This window comes from Aulonocara sp. 'chitande type north' Nkhata Bay, linkage group LG3, assembly GCF_057382095.1.
Source record: "Aulonocara sp. 'chitande type north' Nkhata Bay isolate Kocher_YH1m ecotype deep benthic linkage group LG3, A_spYH_male_GT1.1, whole genome shotgun sequence".
NCBI classification, from domain to species: Eukaryota; Metazoa; Chordata; class Actinopteri; order Cichliformes; family Cichlidae; genus Aulonocara; species Aulonocara sp. 'chitande type north' Nkhata Bay.
In genome coordinates this window covers 27,795,557-27,815,881 of record NC_141346.1, presented here as the reverse complement: position 1 = coordinate 27,815,881, position 20,325 = coordinate 27,795,557, and the positions used below count along the sequence as shown (strand labels likewise).

Below are 20,325 nucleotides of genomic sequence, written 5' to 3'. Positions count from 1 at the left end.
AATGGGCCAAAATACCAGCTACTGTGTGTGCAAACCTGGTAAAGACCTATAGTAAATGTTTGACCTCTGTTATTGCCAACAAAGGTTATGTTACAAAGTATTGAGTTGTATTTTTGTTATTGACCAAATACTTATTTTCCACCCTGATTTACGAATAAATTCTTTACAAATCCTACCATGTGAATTCATGGATTTTTTTTTTTCACATTCTGTCTCTCACAGTTGAAGTGTACCTCTGGTGCAAATTACTGGCCTCTGTCATCATTTTAGGTGGGGGAACTTGCACAATCGGTGGCTGACTAAATACTTTTTTGCCCCACTGTATATGTTTAACACAGTCAGGTGCACAGGTTCTTTAGACTAAAAAGAGGGAGGAGATGTGCTTCCAAGATTTATTATCCAGACAGGGAAAGCAACTTCACATTCAACCATACAGGGAAGAGGAGTTCAGGACTGAGGCTTACCAGCAGGTGAGAATGGTCGACACAAGGGGAAGGCGGATCCATCAAATAAATAAATAAGTAAAAATAGATCAACAGTAACACTGTTTTGTCTTCCGTGGACTCTGTATCTCCTGAATCAGATAACTCTGCTACTGTGTGTTTGAACTCTAAAGACATTATTCAGAGTGACACCTCGGTGTCAAGTTGAAACTGTCTTTGGCACCATTAACCTAGTTTGCCCAGTGACTTTTACTGCTCCTGAGCTCCGCTTTCCACTTCCTGTTCCTGTTCCCAGGGCAGCTCGGGCCCAGCTTTCCCTTGCACCCTTACCGATTCCTCGGGTGGGGGTGGCTGAGGTCCAGCTGGTCCCTCCTTCAGTTGCCAGGCTAACTGAGGCTGTATTAATCCCTGCACCCGTACCTGCTCCTTGGGTGAGGATGGCGGACACCCAGTTATTGCCAATGCCTGTTCTCGTTCTCCAGGTGAAGGCAACTGTGACCCAGCCAACTCCTGCACCCGTTTCAGTTCCCTGGGTGGGAGCAGCAGAGGTCCACCTAGCTCCTGGGCCTACACGGCCTACCAGGGTAAAGGCAGGAAGAACCCAGCTCGTCCCTGCGCCCGTATCTGTTCCTCGGGTGGGGATGGTTGGTGTTCGGCCAGGCCCAGTACCCATCCCTGTTCCCCAGAGGAGAGCAGCTAAGAGTCAGTTACCTGATTAGTCGCAAGTTCAACAACCATCACAGCCACCAGTACAACCATCATCACAACGACCACTACAACTTTTGCTTCAGCCATTAGCTCATTTATCAGCTCAGTTTCCTGTTTTATCACCAGCTCAGCCTCTAGTTCAGTTTCTAGTTCAGTTTTTAGCTCTATTACTTGTTCAGGCTTTAGCTCTGTTTCCAGGTCCCTCTCTAGCCCAGCCCTGTTCACTTCCTGTCATCCTCTGCTGAAAGCTCTGGTGAGCCCGTTCATCCACCACCTGCTCCACCATCTGCTCCATCGCCTGCGGCTGCCACGTTGCCATCTGGTCCAGTCTCGTCGGCTGTGGTTACCACACCATCGTCTGGTTCTGCACCCACCAAGCCTCCACCAGTACGCCCGGTGCCCGAGAATCATCGCCCACTTGCAGAAAACAACATGGATGTGCAGTTTTTCACTAAAACATGTTTTTTATCTCAGATGTAAATTTTATCCAGTGAATCGTTAAACTGTCAAAAATGAGCTTGTTTGTCTTTTGTGACATAAACACTCAGTGTTCACAACACTCATGTGTGGAAATGTGCTGATAATGTGTGTTGGGAGCTGATAACAAGTTAAGACAGCCAGCAAATGTGTGCCCTCGATAGTTGTTCTTTTAACAATGCTGGTTAATTCTGTCGTGTTCATGTTGATTCTTAGTAGCAGCGTGTGGTCAGTGTGGTTTGTGCTCGGCTGCAGGGGAGGAGTGGAGCAGTGGGTTCAGGGTGTGGTGTCAGGGGATACTGGTTGTTACAACCAGCAAGCATCATCTAAACACACCTTCCCTCCTTTAAACAGCGAAACAAATGAGATTCATGGTACGATCCAGAGGATTTCTGAAAAAGGTTTCCAGCCTTACATTTCCAGTTTGAATTAACGACACATTAGTGAATGCTCTTTATCAGCTTCCAGGCTCAAGCTGAATAAAGTGCACTTTGTTCTGCGTAACGCAAATGATGATGTGGTGCACAATTCCCTGGATCACAGCAAGTCTGTTGCACAAGAGGAGAAACTGCTGATGTGGGAAGCATAAAACAGGCACGCACTGCTGAGTGTTTTTGTGTGATGGGGATGAAATAAGATGTGTTAACACTCACAGTCTGACCACTTGTGTCTCATAGCGATCGTGGAAAACACATGACATAAATGATATCATGACCCTGCTCACTTGGTGGGTTTGGGCAGTGTGAATAACCCTCTCAAAGCTGCAGGGGAATAAGCAGGTGTAATGTTGTCACTACTGGAGGTGAAACATTGTCATTGTTTAAAGAGGGAGGATACTTACACACTTCATAAACCAGCAAGAAGACTTTGTAGGGTGTAGGGTATTGCAATCCGATATGGTGCAGTTACTACACCAGGCAGTGATGCAGCTGCTCAGGATGCTCTCGACAGTCCCTCTGTAGAAGGTGGTAAGAATGGATGATGGCAGATGGGCTTTCCTCTGCTTCTGCAGGAAGTAGACACGCTGCTGGGCTTTTTTGGTTATGGAGCTGGTGTTGAGGGACCAGGAGAGGTTCTCCACCAGGTAGAGACCAAGGAATCTGGTGCTCTTGACAACCTCCACAGAGGATCTATTGATGTTAAGTGGGCAGTGAGCTCTCCGTGCTCTCCTGAAGTCAACAATCATCTCTTTTGTTTTGTCCACATTCAGAGACAGGTTGTCAGCTCTGAGATGAGTTTGAATCCCTGTGATCTTGACCTCAAGTTCAGAGTCAACTTTTCTGAGATCACCTGTGATTTTCACATTTCACCAGAAGTGCAGCTGCTGAGAGGCTGAGGGGTAGCTGCCAAAATGTTTTAGAAGATGAGAAAGTTCATGTGAGACAGGATTCAGCTCTGTTAATGTTTTTATACTTTTAATTAAAACATATATATGTGTGTGTGAAAAGGTTCTTCCTCAAATCAAATTTTATCGTCACAGGGAGAAGATGATCTGCAAGATCCTGCTGCTCATCATCCTCACCTCATGTGTCTCTGGTTAGTTTACAGCTTCACTTTATGAACTCCAAATAAAGCTCAACAACAGATTTGTTGCAGTTCTCAGTGTGTCTGCTCCTCTCTTTCCCTCTCTGTCTCCTCAACAGGATCATTTGTAGTTGATAGGTTTTGTATTGTTGATTGTCATTTATGCTTAGAAATATTTACTCATATATGCTTAGAAGTGTATGATCAATTGTAGATTGAAAGAATGTCTCATCCTAAAGAGGTCTGTATTAACTCTGTGTAGCATAAAGAGGGGGGTGCATACATTCCTCTACACAGAGTGTCCTGGCATAGATCACACTCCCTAGGAGAGTTTATCTTTTCTTGTTGATTTATTGTATAGCAAGCACACGTATATCTGTTTAAGTATAAGAGCCTTTTGTTAGATGGACTTAGACGTCCTGGCACTAGCTTTAGGGAGTCTTCACAGGGTCACATCTTGACCTCACACAGATCTCTTACACACACACACACACACACACACACACACACACACACACACACACACACACAGAGTATTCTTTGTTCACATGTATACCTATGTAAGATGTTATATGTTAATGACCCTATGCATATTCATGTAACAACAATAAAAGGAGTGCTGTGGGGAACCTGGCTGAGAGTCTCTGACGGAGGTCAAGTGGTGGGACGTCACTTGGCTCCAGCCAGATACCTCCCTCATGCATGAGTAACCAGAGAACTTTGGTGCCTTGAGTCTTGCTTTTTGCTGCGTAGCAGATTGTCCTTAACGTTCCAGCGAATAGGTTTATGCTACAAACCTATCATTAATTGGTCCTTCGAGAGCCGGATCCCTAGAGTCGACGTTCACCGAGGGGAAAAGAGACACACCGAAAGACTGACGTCAGCCAGGACTTATAGAGGTCCTGCAGCAAAGTCCTGAGGCGTGAGAATTCGTCATCGGGCCGGTGGATTAGCCGTCTGTTTTTTTCTCCTCGATGGATGGCGATTGACGGGATTCGGGACTGACGCTACACGCAATAAGCAACTCCAAGTAAGTAAAAAAAAAAAAAGTTTACTGCTATAATTGTACGTCTTCGCCGCTCAGTGGGGCGTTGCCCGTGGCCGCTCAGTGGGGATAAAATTCGCCGTCTCAGTGGGGCGATGTACAAAGCCGCTCAGTGGGGTTTTAGTACAGAAGCATTAAGTCGCAGAGTTGCGCAGTTTGAACTTTATTTTGGTTAAAATACAGACCGCTTTGTGGGGTACTGTAGTGAGTTCTCCACTGCTCAGTGAGGTGTTGAGAAGTTCCGCGGAGTCCATTTGTGCTGGACGATAGGCCTATTTTGTGTCAATTTGTTGTTGTTGTGTGAGTGTGTTTGTGTGAGTGCGTGCAGAGCAGAGCACGTGGTCTGTGACGTCAGCAGCTGTTGTTGTTGTTATTATGGGTTCCCAAGCAACCAAGAGTGTGCCAGAGGGTGACGAGAAGTTTATGATGAAATTCGCTCCCGGTTGCACAAAGTATTTAGGACATTGGCGCAAGAAATATGATTTTGAAGGTAAATTGGTTGTAGGACAATGTCAAATGTTAGTAGACCAGTTGACAGTGAAAGCAGCTTGTGCGACAGGGAAATTGAAACAGGGGAGAGAGTTGCAACTGGCGTCCGCTAAATTGTGGTTAGAGCAGGCGCAGAAAAGACAGGAGGCAGTGAATGCGAAGAGAGCAGCTTTGCAGCCATTAGCTGTGAAACCTGAAGATGAGACGGTGCAGTCTACTTCAGTGGTGCTGACGCTAAGGGACCAACAGCGTAGAGCAGCATTAGAGAGAGAGAGAGAGGTCAGAGAGGAGGAAGACAAGCAGGAGAGGAGAGAGAGAGAGGAGGAGGACAGAGTACGGCAGAAGTTTGGGGATGCCGCAGCACATTCAAACCCTTATAACACTAGATCCAAAACTACAGGGGATGAGGCGAGTGCATTTGCTATGCCTGCCTCCCCTTTTCATGATACCTTTCCCATGGTGGAGGTTGCAAATCCCCATTTTGGTGTTGGAGATGACCAAAGCCGTGTTATTTGTGTTTACAGGCCATGGACTGAATCTGAATGTGCAGAGGCATGTAAAGATTTAGGAAACCCGTTGACTAATGTTGATGAATTTATCGCCCGACACAAGCAACTCTGCTCCTCATACCGTTTAAATGGTCAGGAAACAGAAACCACCTTTAAGAAGTGTCTCACATATAACTGGGCTCGCGTGCGAGGCACCTACACAGGGAGGGATGGTAATACCGTCCTGCCCTATGGACATGCAAATTTAAGAGGCCAAGTTGACGGGGTTTATGAGCGTCTTAGAAACACTTTTAAAGCTTCTGTAGATTACAACAAATTTGCCCAATGCATTCAGAAGGAAGGAGAGGATGTTCATGAGTTCAGGGCAAGATTAGAGGAAGTTTTCAAAGAACATAGCGGCCTTGAAGAGAGTGCAGAGAAGGCCAGCCCATATCAGCAGCAGTTAAAACATGCTTTGATGAATGGCTTCCATCCACGCATTGCTGCTCTCATCAGGAAACAAAATGTCAATCAGAACACTGACGGGTCCGTTGAATGCATGAACTGGGCCCGCCATGCACAGGAAGTTATTAAAAATAAAAAAAAGAAGCCACAAAGCTCTGAGGCCGCTGCCTTTTTAGTAGATGAAATTTTGTTTCAGGGACAGGCTGGAAGAGGGCAAAACAGAGGCAGGAGTAGGAGAGGTAGAGGCCCATGGCGACCCCAGGATAACCGTGGTAAAAGAGATGATAAGTGCTATGCATGTGGGGAAATGGGCCATCACGCAAGGGAGTGTCCTGATCGCATGCCTGAAGAGTATAAACGCCCTGATCCAAGAAATCCTTATTATAATAAATGACTAGCACCTGTTGACACTGCTAACACACATACATGTACAAATGATCCCTTACTTTGCCAGAATTTACAACAGCCTGTGTTTCAAACTCTAGATTTGACTGAAGTATTGTTAAATCTGTCACGGAAAGAAGTAAAACCAGTTCGCACGTTAACTGTGCAAGGCAAAACTGTTCAATTTCTGTGTGATTCAGGTGCAGATAAAACTGTTTTAAAAAATCATGTGTCAGGAGTTGACCCTTCAAATGGCACAATTTATGTGAAGTCTGCAAATGGTCAGTTAAATCAGCATAGAATCTCTAAACCAGTGTGGATTAGAGATCCTACCACAGGACAGGCAGTTCAGAGTTCAGTTGTAATATGCCCAACTTGTCCGGTGAACCTCTTGGGAAGAGATATGATGATGAAACTTGGAATTTCAATAATTCCAACATCCATTGGGATGATAGCTGCAGGAAAAGGTGAAACTGCTGAGACAATGGTTCATAAGGACAGTGGGGATTTGCATTATTACTGGACACTTGACCTGTCGGCCTCCAGACCTGATCAAATAAACTGTAAACTGTTAGCTGCAGCTGAGGAAATGTTGACAACTAGCCATGACATACAGCCACCAGAAGATTTGCATGTCACACTGAGATTTAAGACCATGCCTGGGCCTGATGAGGCCTACACAGATAAAGTGCTGAAATTAGGGCCACAGAGAATCACCATAAAAGCGATATATACTGATTGGTGAAACCATGGCTGGATGTAGTGTGATCCTTTCTGAAGCTGCACAACAACTTTTTACAGGGCAAACACCACACATTTCACTGACAAAGAGTGGCACTTCTGAGTGGACAAACTTAGCATCTTTGGTGAGACAGGGGGAGAGTGTTGGAATGTGGCAGCAAGCTGGAGGGGGTTGGGAGACAGACATGCAGCACAACATCTTTCGTAAAAAGCTGGGATGGGTGACACACATGATACCACAAACACATTTAAAGGGGAGTGAGCATGACACAGCAGAATGATATGTTGTAGATGTCAAAGATCACCCGGAGCTTAAACAGGTCCCAGAGAAGCTCTGGTCTACTGGGAAGACTGATGTGGGGTTAATAACAACAGCGAGTCCAGTAGTTATAAAACCCAAAACGTCTTTTAGGCCAAGAGCGAAACAATATCCCTTAAAGCCTGATGCAGTAGAAGGCATTAAACCAGTAATAGAGGATATGATTAAGGCAGGGATACTAGTCCAAGCTCCACAAGCAGCATGTAACACACCCATCTTCCCAGTTAGAAAGGCTGATTTACAGTCGTGGCGCATGATTCAAGATTTAAGAGCTGTAAATCAAGCAGTGGAGAGTATCGCTCCATGCGTCCCCGACCCCCACACCTTATTAAATCAGCTTAAACCAGACATGACACACTTCACCGTGGTAGATTTAAGTAATGCTTTCTTTTCCATACCAGTGCATGAGAATTCACAAGGCTGGTTTGGTTTCACGTATCAAGGCAAAAAATACACATACACCAGATTGCCGCAAGGTTTTTGTGATAGTCCTACAATTTTCACACAGAATATTACAAATTGTCTGTCTGATTTTGTGATTCCATCACATTCACAGATGTTGGTATATGTCGATGACATTTTAATTGCATCCAATTCAGAGAAGAACTGCAAAGACATATCACTGGCATTGCTGACTCACTTAGCTGAGACAGGTAACAAGGCCTCACTTTCAAAGCTACAGTGGGTAAAGACAGAAGTGAAATTTTTAGGACATCTGCTTAGTGCAGCAGGGAAAAGCATACATCCAGAGAGGAAAACAGCTATCTTGGCAGCACCTAGGCCAGTGACAAAGAAACACATGATGCAATTCCTAGGGTTGCTAAATTTCTGTCGATCGTGGATGCCCCATTACTCTGAAATTGCACAGCCATTATTAGATATGATGTACAGTAAACCTTTAGCTATGTCAGAAAGTTTAAGTTGGACCCCTGAGGGGGAGCAGGCTTTGTGCACACTGAAACAGATGCTGACAGGAGCATCGGTTTTAGGGCTTCCAGATTATAACAAGCCTTTTGTTCAAACTGTTGACTGTAAAGGGCATTTTATGACATCCATGTTAGCACAAAAATGTGGAGGTGAAATGAAGCCAGTAGCTTATTATTCTAAGAGGCTGGATCCAGTGGCTTGTGCTTTACCTCACTGTGTGCGATCTGTGTGTGCAGCCGCTGAAGCCGTAAAGTGTTCTGGTGAAATTGTTTTGTTTCACCCTTTGACCCTGCTGGTTCCACATGAGGTTGATGTTTTATTGCTACAGACTAAAATGACATTTTTGTCACCTGCCAGACACTTGTCTTTAATGTCACTGTTGCTCTCCCAGCCACACATAACTATTAAGCGGTGTGCGACTTTGAATCCCTCTACATTGTTGCCCACAGAGGAGGAGGGTACACCACATGTGTGTAGTGAGCATGTGGAGACACAGTGTAAACCTAGAAGTGATTTAACAGACATACCACTCACTGAGGGCAAAGTTTGGTTTGTTGATGGTTCCAGTTTTAAAACAGCAGAGGGAAAGACTAAAACAGGCTTTGCTGTTGTGGATGATGTGCAGGTCATTCGTGCTGAGCAGTTATCACATTCCATGTCTGCCCAAGCAGCTGAGATAGTGGCTCTGACGGAAGCCTGCAAAGCAGCTGAAGGGCAGGCAGTGACTATATATACAGACAGTCAGTATGCATATGCTACACTTCATTTCTTTGCCGCTCAGTGGTCAAGACGAGGCATGACAACTTCAACAGGGAAACCTGTGGAGCATGCGACATTGTTGCAGGCCCTGTTGAAAGCAGTCTTACTGCCTAGTAAAGTTGCAGTTTGCAAATGTGCAGCACACACACGTGGCACTGACCCCATTGTACTAGGCAACGCCTTTGCAGACAAAATTGCAAAGGAAGCAGCCCTTGGAACACATGGGGTTCATATTCTGGCGGCACAGGAGCAAACTATGCCCATCACACATGATGTGTTAGCAGACATGCAGTCACACTCACCTCCAGCTGAGAAACAGCTGTGGCTCACTAAAGGAGCAAGCCTGCGAGGTGATGTCTACTATCTTTGTGATAAACCTATATTGCCTAAGAACCTATATAGGACTGCTGCAATTTTGAGCCATGGACTCTGTCACATTTCGACAGCTGGAATGGTAGCAGCAGTTGAACGGCAGTTTTTCACACTGGGATTCAATGCTTATTCAAAACATTTTTGTAAAGCATGTTTAATATGTTGTAAACATAATGCTCAGGGGAACCTCAGACCAAAAAGAGGAAGGTTTCCCAGACCCAGCTACCCATTTGAAGTAATCCATATGGATTTCATTGAGTTGTCTAACTGTAACACCTACAGGTACTGCCTGGTGATTGTGTGCCCGTTCTCAAAGTGGGTAGAAGTTGTCCCCACTAAGAAAGCAGATGCTATTTCAGTGGCTAAAGTAATATGCAAAAACGTGATCCCAGAGCATGGGATCCCCCAGACTATTTACAGTGACAATGGTCCTCATTTTGTGAATGAAGTAATTGAGAAAATGTCACAACATCTGGGGATAACACTGAAAACGCACTGCTCATATCACCCACAGAGTGCAGGGCTGGTTGAAAGGACTAATGGCACAGTAAAGCTGAGACTCAGGAAAACAATGGAGGAAACAGGCAGAACATGGGTAGACTGCATTGAGCTAGTGAAAATGTATATGAGAATCACACCAACTGATAATGGCCTAACGCCTTTTGAAATAATATATGGCAGGCCATTTAGAGTTCCAGTGTTCTGTAATGATAATGATAAAGCAGAAGAAGAAAACACACTAGCAGACTGGATGATTAAAATGCTGAAAAGCAAAGAAGTCATGAGTGCAAATAAACTGCCAGATGATTCTGTTTCTGTACAGGAAGAACGTCTGAAGCCAGGGGACTGGGTGCTGATAAAGGTCATAAAGAGGAAGTGCTGGTCAAAGCCACGGTGGGACGGACCATACCAGGCTCTGCTGACAACACCAACAGCTGTGAAAATTGCACAACGACCCACCTGGATACACCAAAGCCACTGCAAGAAGGTGACACACATCCAGGCCAGCTCGGAGTAAGTGTGTCATGGTCCTGCGGCCATGACTCAGGGACTTTGTATTTGTGTTCCTTATTGTTATTATTCTCTTTATTAATCCTGGGCTGTTTTGGGATGGTTTGTGTTTTGGGATTTTAGATACTGGGTTTTGGGTTTGTGCTCCCTCTATTGGTCCCTGGTGTTAGTGTTCCCCTGTCTCGTCAGGTTAATCAGGTCCAGCTGTGTCTCCCACCTGTGTGTGATTTCCCAGTGTCTCTCTGTGTATTTATAGTGTGTGTTTGCCTCTGTTCCTCGTCGCGTCGTCTGTGTTCATACCTGGTGTAATCCCCTGCGTGCTCTCCCTGCTGTTCTCCCTGCTGTTCTCCCTTCATGCTCAGGTTTGCTATTTCTTTGTGTAATTTCTCCCAGTTAGTTCATCCTTAGTTCTGTTTTACCATCCCCACTTTATATTTGTTATTAGCAATAAATCACCCTCACATCTGAATAAGTGCTGCGTTTTGAGTCCTCCTTCCACTCTCCACACGGCCGCTGCCCCGAACCGTGACAAAGTGGCAGGAAGACCGGGAACAAAGGGGGGGGGAAGCCTCCAGGGCCCCTCGTCTCAATCCGGTGAAGAAACCAACTGAGCCACAGGTACTCATCAGAATGGCTGGTAAAGTGTTGTCTACCCTGCTGGGTGTAATGGCTTTGATGTCATCATGGTCAGCTGTGGAGACCCTGTATGTCCAAGGAAACCACACCCAATACCCTCATGGCTATTCTACAAACTTTTGGTGGCAGTTTATGAATACAACTGCCCACGTGAACAATAGGACAGACTGCTATGTGTGTGCCCATATGCCGTTATCCGCATATACATCTGGACTGTGGCCGTACAGCATATCAAAGGACAAGAGTTGGTGTCTGTTGGGCTTAGCAACTCATCCTGGCGACAGAGTCCTCTGGTCCCAGGCCAACTATAGTACACCTCTGAACATCACCTGGAGTAAGTCGCCAATTATAGGCATGAATTGTTCTGGGCAAACTGACTTATTGGCCTGGCCTCAAGTGTCAGACCCACTGCCAGACATAATATTGCTGAACAAGCTGAACACAGCTCAATTGCCGTTGTGTGTGATGAACAATGGATCACTGTCAGTGGGGGAGCTGCCGCTTCATTTATGTGGATACATATACTCCTACTGCCCTCCAGAGAATGAGAGCAGGTGTATGGAATGCGTGATCAGTGCAAAGTGCGTTGGGAACTTGACATTAAGGGGGATTGAATGCAAGTCCAACATGACTTACAGAATACCAGTAAAAGCAAAGAGTCAGAAGTGGACAGCATGTGTAAGGACGGTGCCGAGCAATAAAGGAACAAGAGTTTTGGCTGATTGGTATTTCCTGTGTGGACATAAAGCCTATCTATCACTCCCTGAAGGATGGGGAGGATTGTGTGCCTTGGTGAAGTTATCGGATCATGTTTTCTTCATGGACAGAGTTGAACATCACCCTAGCAACCGACAGAAGCGTGAGGTGAATGTAGCCTCACCTGACTCGTTTTGCATTTCGGAATGGAGGAGCTAAATTCTTCCAAAGTCTGATCCCAGCCGTCGGAGTTGCAGAGGTGCGGGATCATGTGGAGATCAACCGGTATGCCCTACTGCGACACATTAATCTCACTAAGACTCTGGGAACAGCCTTAGCGGAGGAGCAAAAGGCCATCAGAACGATGGTACTGCAGAACAGGCTGACCCTGGACTTGATAACAGCATCACAAGGAGGAGTGTGTAAGCTGATTGGAGAGACGTGTTGTACATTTATCCCGGATGGATATACGACTGGAGGAGACATCTATGAGGCACTGCAGAACTTAACTGCTCTGCAGAAATATGTGGCGGACCACACATCAGGAGGAGACGCGTCACAAGGCTGGATAGCCTGGTTGACATCTGGACCATGGTGGAATATGTTCTTGAAGTTTTTGACTCCCATTCTTACATGATTGGCGTTGCTTTGCTTGTTTACAGGTTGCATTTTGCCATGTGTACGATCGATGGTGAATAAAATGATTGCTAACACCTTTACCAATTACATACTGTTGCAGCAGAGTGACATGGATGCTAAGGCTGATATGTGTGTATGAAATGACGCCTGCACTGAAAATGTTGACAAGTGGTGTAGAGCTGAAGATATACATATGCCGTATAGCCTTAAAAAATGTTTGCCTTAAAGCTGTCAGTCATGAGGTATTCATAACTGGGAACTTTTCTAGCATAAAGGTCAAAAAGGGGGGAATGATAGGTTTTGTATTGTTGATTGTCATTTATGCTTAGAAATATTTACTCATATATGCTTAGAAGTGTATGATCAATTGTAGATTGAAAGAATGTCTCATCCTAAAGAGGTCTGTAAGAACTCTGTGTAGCATAAAGAGGGGGGTGCGTACATTCCTCTACACAGTGTCCTGGCATAGATCACACTCCCTAGGAGAGTTTATCTTTTCTTGTTGATTTATTGTATAGCAAGCACACGTATATCTGTTTAAGTATAAGAGCCTTTTGTTAGATGGACTTAGACGTCCTGGCACTAGCTTTAGGGAGTCTTCACAGGGTCACATCTTGACCACACACACACACACACACACACACACACACACACACAGTATTCTTTGTTCACATGTATACCTATGTAAGATGTTATATGTTAATGACCCTATGCATATTCATGTAACAACAATAAAAGGAGTGCTGTGGGGAACCTGGCTGAGAGTCTCTGACGGAGGTCAAGTGGTGGGACGTCACTTGGCTCCAGCCAGATACCTCCCTCATGCATGAGTAACCAGAGAACTTTGGTGCCTTGAGTCTTGCTTTTTGCTGCGTAGCAGATTGTCCTTAACGTTCCAGCGAATAGGTTTATGCTACAAACCTATCAGTAGTCAATGTGACACAGACCTGCTATCACTCTTCATCAGTGATAAACTCTCAGTCCTGTATCAGGTCCATGAAGGTGTTGAGGTGTCAGAGTCTCAGGATGAAAAGTTTTCAGGACGAGTCCAGAGTGACAAAGACGCCCTCAGAGAAAGACGAATCAGACTTCAACTGTCCAGACTCAGGACTGATGACTCGGGTCTGTACAGATGTGAAGTGCAGACAAATGATGGCTGCAGCTTTCAAGATTGTAAACTCAGTGTTACTGGTAAGTTGATTGAGTAGAACTTTTAAACTGAGTCTCATATTTTAGTTGAACTGTAGGATAATAAACTTTGGTGAATAGATTTGATGAACGTTCAGGATAAAATAATATTTTCTGTCCTTCCAGCAGCTGCTGATGAGCCCAAACATCAAACTCCAACAATGAACCCACAGACAGAGAGTCGAGGAAGCATCGGCCTCTATGCTGCACTCACACTGACAGCAGCTGCTGCAGCTCTGCTCATCACACTGAGTTTAAAAGCAAAGTTCTGGGATTTTAACTGTGGATGCTCATAGTTACAATGTGCAGTTTTCTACTTTTCCAAATGTTACTGTTTATAGTAAGTTATAGTAGCAGCATATGATGGGGAGATGAAACAAACATTGGATGAAAAACTGTTGGGTGATTTTGCACGGTCTGAATGGAAACAGAATAACTTTGTTATTAATCCTCGGGAAAATCACCTCCAGAGTGAGGAAGAGTTTTATTGCCACCGGAACAAAGGATTTCCTCTGACGGTCAGTTCTGCGTTTCGGGGCGATGAGTCTTTTGCTGCGTGTGCGCCGATGGTCCATCATGGAGGCGTGCATGGGGTGGGAGGGGTTGTCCATGATACAAAGAAGCTGTTTTACACCCCCTCCAGGTTCTCCAGTCTGACACCCAGGACAGACCCAGCCTTGTTAATCAGTTTGTTCAGCCTGTTGGCATCGGCTGTCTTCACCCTACTGCCCCAGCACACAGCTGCAAAGAACACAACACTCTCCGCCACAGCGTCATAGAACATGGTCAGCATTTTCCTACAAACATTAAAGGACCTGAGCCGCCTCAGTAGGAAAAGCCGACTCTGCCCTTTTTTAAAGACAGCACTGGTGTTCTTGGTCCATCCAGTTTACAGTCCAAGTGTACCCCCAGGTCACTACCCCTGTCACCCCTCTGATGGTGACGGGGTAGGAGGAGGAGCTTCCTAAAGTCCACGATCAGTTCCTTTGTCTGCGTGATGTTAAGTTGTAGATTTTGTAAATATGAACACTTCACTGAGTTCTTTTGATTCCTCAGAGGCATCCAACGGAGGACAAAACACTGCTCAGTTGACCATTTAACACTTTATTACTTCTAGAAGGTAGATGCGTCCTGCACGACTCGCTGCCTCGGACCTCAAAATGGTGGTGTGCCCCTAACAGTGTTATTACAGACGCTCTCTCATTCTAGTCTAAACAACAGTGTCAGTAACTTTCCACTAGAGATGGTCCCCTCTTATCTACATTTTCCCAGGCAAGTGTGAGCGAGAGTCTGCAGCTTTCTACTCTCCAAGGACACATGGTCTCACGCCTTTATTTTTCAGGGCTGTGTCCACTTAATACTACACTGTATAACTTTTAACACTTATTAATAAAAAAGCAGTGATGACACACAAATATGTATGACAGCAGGTTTTAAAACAGGAGTGCTGATGATGAGAGCAGCCCAGTCCTTGATGATGCTGTTAGATGCTGTGATGAGTCCTGTCTTCATTTAAACAGACACCATCACTGATTTTAGAAAATGCACTCATACACAAGAGGTCACGTCCATTAAGGGTCAGGGTTTCCGCTTTTACACTCATTTGTGTCCAGAGCGTCTAAAATAACTGCTGTGATTTATAGTTTGTCTTTTCTGATCTTTGGAATCAGAATTTTTTGAGGACTCAGCTGTGAAACTGACTCTGATGATCTGTGAAACATTTCGATGACTCTGTCCTTGTGCGTGTTTGAGAATAAAGGGTTTCTGTTCTTTATACACAGTGTGTATACTTTGTACAAGTGTGTTGTAAGCTTTCATGGAGAGTCTACCTAGTTTTGATGCTGCTGCAAGCTGAGAATTATTATCAGAAATAAAGTTCACCCAACTGAAAAGGTCTTAAAAACCTACCAGCATCAAACCCTCCTGCCCCTAAATGTTTCCACCTGTTAGGATGCCTGGGTCGTTGACCCAGGGTTTTTGAGTTTATTATATTATTTATACTTTCTAGTTTTTGGTTTCTTTGAGTTCTGTCTTATGGTTTATGTCTCTGTGTATCCTTAGTTGCTATATCCCCGTGTCCAGTCAGTGTCTGTGTCTGCCCTGGGCCCACGTCTCTGTTCCCTCTGTTACAGTGCGTGCGAGTCTGTGTCTTTGTTCAGTCTGTGTTATGTGTTTCCTGTTTTACTTTGAAGGTTTCTGTCTTATCTCAGTGTGTTCAGTTTACGCTTCTTTGGTCTCGTCAGTTCTGATTTGCCCCAGCTGTGTTTCCCTCCTGTTACTCATTCCCTGATTGCTCCCTCTGTGTATTTAAGCCCTGTGTTTCTCTGTGTCTGTGTTGCGATCTACCGTTTTCTTTGCTGTGTGTTCTGTCATTTCTCTAGTTTAAGTTTGTTTTGAGTTTTTTCAGTCATGTTATATTTTGAGTATTAAATTAAAGCCTTTTTTGAGTTCACGTCTGTCTCCGGAGTCTGCACCTTGGGTCCTATTCCTGCCTGCACACAGCCACACCTAACACCACCTTCATCTTTTAAAAGTTAATACTGCACACATGTGCATCAGTCAGTGCACATGAGAGAAAGCAGATGAAGAATCGTGCTCAGCGACTCAGGAATAGTAGTGAATTTATGTTGAAACACAAATAACTAGATTAACAGTTGTTACATGAGCTGCCATGACACTGCTCTGGCTTATCTTATGTCGTCTCTGGACAGTTTTGGAGCTAACCATCACCACAGAACCCAACTCTGAGGTGAGAACAGTTCATGTCATGTACAGCTCTGTGGACACGTTCCTGATCAGAGCCACACAGTAATCCAGGAGCAACTGAGTGAAGAGATCCTGCAGGACTAAAGCACACAGCTACATTCAGACACATAAGAGGAAACGCAGCCATTAGAGAGGAGTGCAGCTGTACTAGGTAGTACAACTGCATGAGAAATCAATTATCATGTTGGAAGTGATTTCTGAAATAAGAAAAAAAAGAAACATTGGGCATTGTGTTAAAGTAGTTCCCAGTTGCTAACATGCCAATATCATAAGCTCTCATATTTTCATGTTGGGTCTAGTTCAGACATTTATGTCCAGATTTGTTATTATGCATGTAGAATAACGCAGAGTCATAAAGATACTTGCAAATCAGGTCATTTCTTTATTTTGTTTATAACCCCTTTAGTAATCCTGCTGACTACAGTGTATTTAACAATTTCAACAAAAAATGCATTTAAAAACACATGACACATCAGATATGACTTTTTGTGTTAGATCCTGGTTGGACAGAGAACAGAGGGGGTCACTGGTCTAACAAACATTTCTGCCCCAACTTTAACCTTTAAACTTTAAAAAGTAAAATATTTTAGAGTAAATCAAAGTGCACGTTTTTCTTGCTTCCATTGCAGTGGTTGTAGTTCTTGTATATTTGGTCAGTCAGTGTAATAATCAGGATCATGAACAGGATCAGATGTCGTGATGAGTGACTGAAGTCAGACTGTAGATTTTCCTTCTTCTAACTTTAATGTGAAACATGTCGCTTGTTCTGTTTGGGAGATCAAGTCCAGTGTGTTCACTAAAATGATCACTAACTTGTTGTGGATTTTATTATGACATATATACCTGTATACACTAGACATGTAATCATAAATAAATCATCCATTTTGTGTAATCATATATACTCACATATACTATGAACCATCAGTAAGAAATAACATCTCCCTTCAGGCACAGATTACAGCTATGAATTCAATTAATAATAGAGTTTAACCTTTAATTCATTCACATTATTTAGGTGGTTTCTAAGCTGATGCCCTAAATGTCATGGTGCTGGGTCGGTTTTGAGTTTATTGTTATTATTTTCTAGATTATTCTGATTTTGTATTAATTCTTTGGGTTTAGTTCTCGTGTCTTATTGTCCCCACCTGTGTCTCTGTGCTCTGTTTGTGTCCCCGGGTTTTGTGTTTGTAAAACAGTCTGTGAGGTTTTACTTTGTAGGTCTGTGTCTCGTTATGTCCACCCCTGCATGTCACTTCCTCATTACCTGGTTTGTATTTATAGTGTGTGTTTGCCTCTGTTCGCCGTCGCTCCGTCTGTGTATTTTGGTATTCCTTGCGGCTCTCTGCTCTCCTTTCCCTGCATGTCCTCATGTTTTCAGGTTTGTTTATTAGTTTTCCCAGTTTAGGCTTTAGTTGCTCCCTGTTCATTATTTCCTGTTTTGTACTTTACGTTCATTACAAATAAACACTCACTCGCACCCCAGCCAGGACCTGCATTTTGGATCCTTCTCTCACTACACCACACAACTGCTGCCCTAAACAAGCGTTTCTAAACATACATTAAAATGCACAGATGGTATGGCATTAGGGGAGACCGGGGATAGTTGTAACATTTTTGACATTTCTGTCTGTAAATTGAAGCTCTTTTAAGGTAGTGGATTCAAAATGTAATGCAAAGTATTTACACGTCTCTGCTATTAAAAAGTGCAGCTATTTTCTCTGCAGCACAATTACCCATTGCATGGTATGGCCTCAAACACAAAGAGTGAAATGTTACAATTAACCCCATAGTCTGGGTTAGTTGTAACATATCCTGGGGTAAAATGTAACACAATGAAATAAGGGTACTAACAAAATATTAACATGTAATCTTTGTTTATTCAACACATGAATGCACTTAGAGCCATTTATGTAGCTATGTGTGTGTGTGACAGAATGCAGAAATCCAGCTTTTGAACATATTCCAACCCCCCAAAAAAGACAAATTATGGAATTTTCTGCAACTGAATATTTCATTAATTTTGGTTGGTCTTCCTTGAGTTTGGCCTCATTGGCTCAGTGGGCATTATAACCTACAACTCTTGCACCAATTTTGAACATAACAATGAAGCTGAAAAAATGTAGTTGTTCACCAGCATCGCAATTCCATTACTTTTTATCCTGGCTTACCTTGGTGTGGTTTGCAAAGTGCTTCAGAAAGATGAGGAAATCTGTTTCTTGCACCCATCCTGATTTATTTCCACTACCAGTACTTCCTACTGGTCCATCTCTGACACAGTGGTCTGCATAATGTATGTGTGGGAACACAAACAGTGGAGGAATTGTGTTGCCAATGGCATTAACCGCATATACAAATGCGACCAGTGAACCTCTCTCTGCTGATGTCGTTGCCCCAACTTGTTTAATATAAGTTAAAGTAATAGTGTGGTAAGTTTTAACATCTGCATTATTGTTACAACTAACCCAGACTGTTGCTGTTACAACTGACCCAGACTCCTATAGCCATGAACTAGCTAACATTACAGCCAACGGCTAAAACATTAGCACTAAAGACCTACACAGAATATATCCCCATAGACATACAAATAACATAATTTAAGTTTGATGAGTTTAACTGCAAAGCAGATAATGCTATTACAAATTGAAATAAAGTAGAAAAACTTACTTTTTGGCATACAAATTACTTTTTTTGATGTTAAATTGTCTGTTTGACAAAATGTGCTGATTTTTCACATGTGATAGCAGAACTGAATTGGGCATGCACAGGATGAGTCACATCATTTGAAACTTAGCCCTGATTGGAGAAATTAGAAGCGTTACAACTGACCCACGTTACAACTATTCCCGGTCTCCCCTACTATGTTTTTTTATGCACAACAAAACAAAAATGTAATTCTCTAAGTGTCTTGTATGGCTGAGATTGAATCAGTCTTAGTAGATATTCTGGAAGATCCTCATGCAGTTTGGAGTACGTGAAAAGCATGTCTCACTGTGCTGTAAATAGCCTATGTACTCTTCCAGCTCTTGTGAACATGCTCTGCATGTAGCACACTCACACAGAGAAGCTGGATGTTGGACGACAACACAGAGGCTCTTTTTTTCACTGCACACGTGTCATTACGCTACATTATATTGCCAAAAGTATTCTCTCGTCTGTCTTCACACACATTGAGCCCATCCTTTGCAGCTACAGCAGCCAACTATCCTGGGAAGGCTTTCCACAAGGTTCAGTTGTGTGTTTATGGGAATTTGTGACCACTCTGATGTTGGGTAAAAAGGCCTGGCTTGCAGTCTCCACTCTAATTCATCTCAAAGGCGTTCTACCGAGTTGAGGTCAGACTCTGCTAGTCAGTCAAGTTCTTCCTCACAAAACTCCCTCATCCACATCTTTATGGAGCTTGCTTAGTGCACTGGTGCACTAAGCATTTATATTTGTTCAGATGTTTTAATTTTCAACATCAGCTCCTTAATAATGTCAATAATATTCACTATACACCAAATTGTTCCTCTTGACTCTATCGTGGCCATTTTTGACCAATTGAAACCCATTATAACCACTTTTTTTTGATTCCTTTTTATTGACAGTAGTAAATCATGCAATTTAGGTAAAAATGCTTTCATTTTAAACTCAACACATGAAAATTGTAGTTTTTAATATTTTTTTTTTTACAAAATTGCACCAATTACCCATTTTTGGTTAAACAAGCAATTTTATTTAATATTCTGAGTTTCTAGTAGTGGCCTTTGATGGCTGACCACACTCCAATGGACCAAAATAATGAAACAATTTTGACAAAGGTTTGATCTTAAGGATCTAATAGTTTGTGTTTGTGCATGACATTGCAGCACAAACATATATTTGCAAGATAGACTGGAATAAATTATGACGCATCAAATATTACATAGGCTGCAGTGAATTTCTGTGGCTGCTATTGAGCTTTGAGGTTCCCAGTCAAACTCAGCTTTGCAGCACATGTTAAAAGCACTTTTACTCTTGTATTTTTCATAAAAAGATATCATACCCAAAATATTAAGTCTAGAAACAAAAACAAAAAAACCCAATCACAGAACATTTTGCAGAATTCAAAGAAACAAACAAAGAAACAAACAACAACAAACACTAAACGTGTCCTGGAGTTTATGCAGGTGCAGACGTTGCTACTGCTGTAAGTAAGCCTAACAGCTTCCACATCATTTATTCTGGCTATATGGCAAGAAGGTCATCACTGCTTCAAGCACTGCCTATATG

General features: G+C 43.3%; 2 protein-coding genes and 1 pseudogene across 2 annotated transcripts in view; all 3 read left to right on the top strand.

Annotated features, from left to right (window-relative positions):
* LOC147334960 (uncharacterized) overlaps window positions 1-13,577 on the top strand; it is a 78,755-nt gene extending 65,178 nt beyond the window's left edge. The window contains exons 5-6 of the mRNA XM_086287003.1: window positions 13,081-13,262; window positions 13,438-13,577. Of these exons, the coding sequence (XP_086143129.1) occupies window positions 13,081-13,262; window positions 13,438-13,476 (221 nt within the window). The 3' untranslated portion in view covers window positions 13,477-13,577. The remainder of the gene's footprint in view (window positions 1-13,080; window positions 13,263-13,437) is intronic.
* On the top strand, window positions 4,573-6,033 carry LOC147334962 (uncharacterized). Its single transcript, XM_086286941.1, has one exon. It carries the CDS (start codon window positions 4,573-4,575, stop codon window positions 6,031-6,033), a length of 1,461 nt encoding a protein of 486 aa, XP_086143067.1.
* On the top strand, window positions 10,705-12,262 carry LOC147334961 (syncytin-1-like; annotated as a pseudogene).
* Window positions 13,578-20,325: the final 6,748 nt, after the last annotated feature.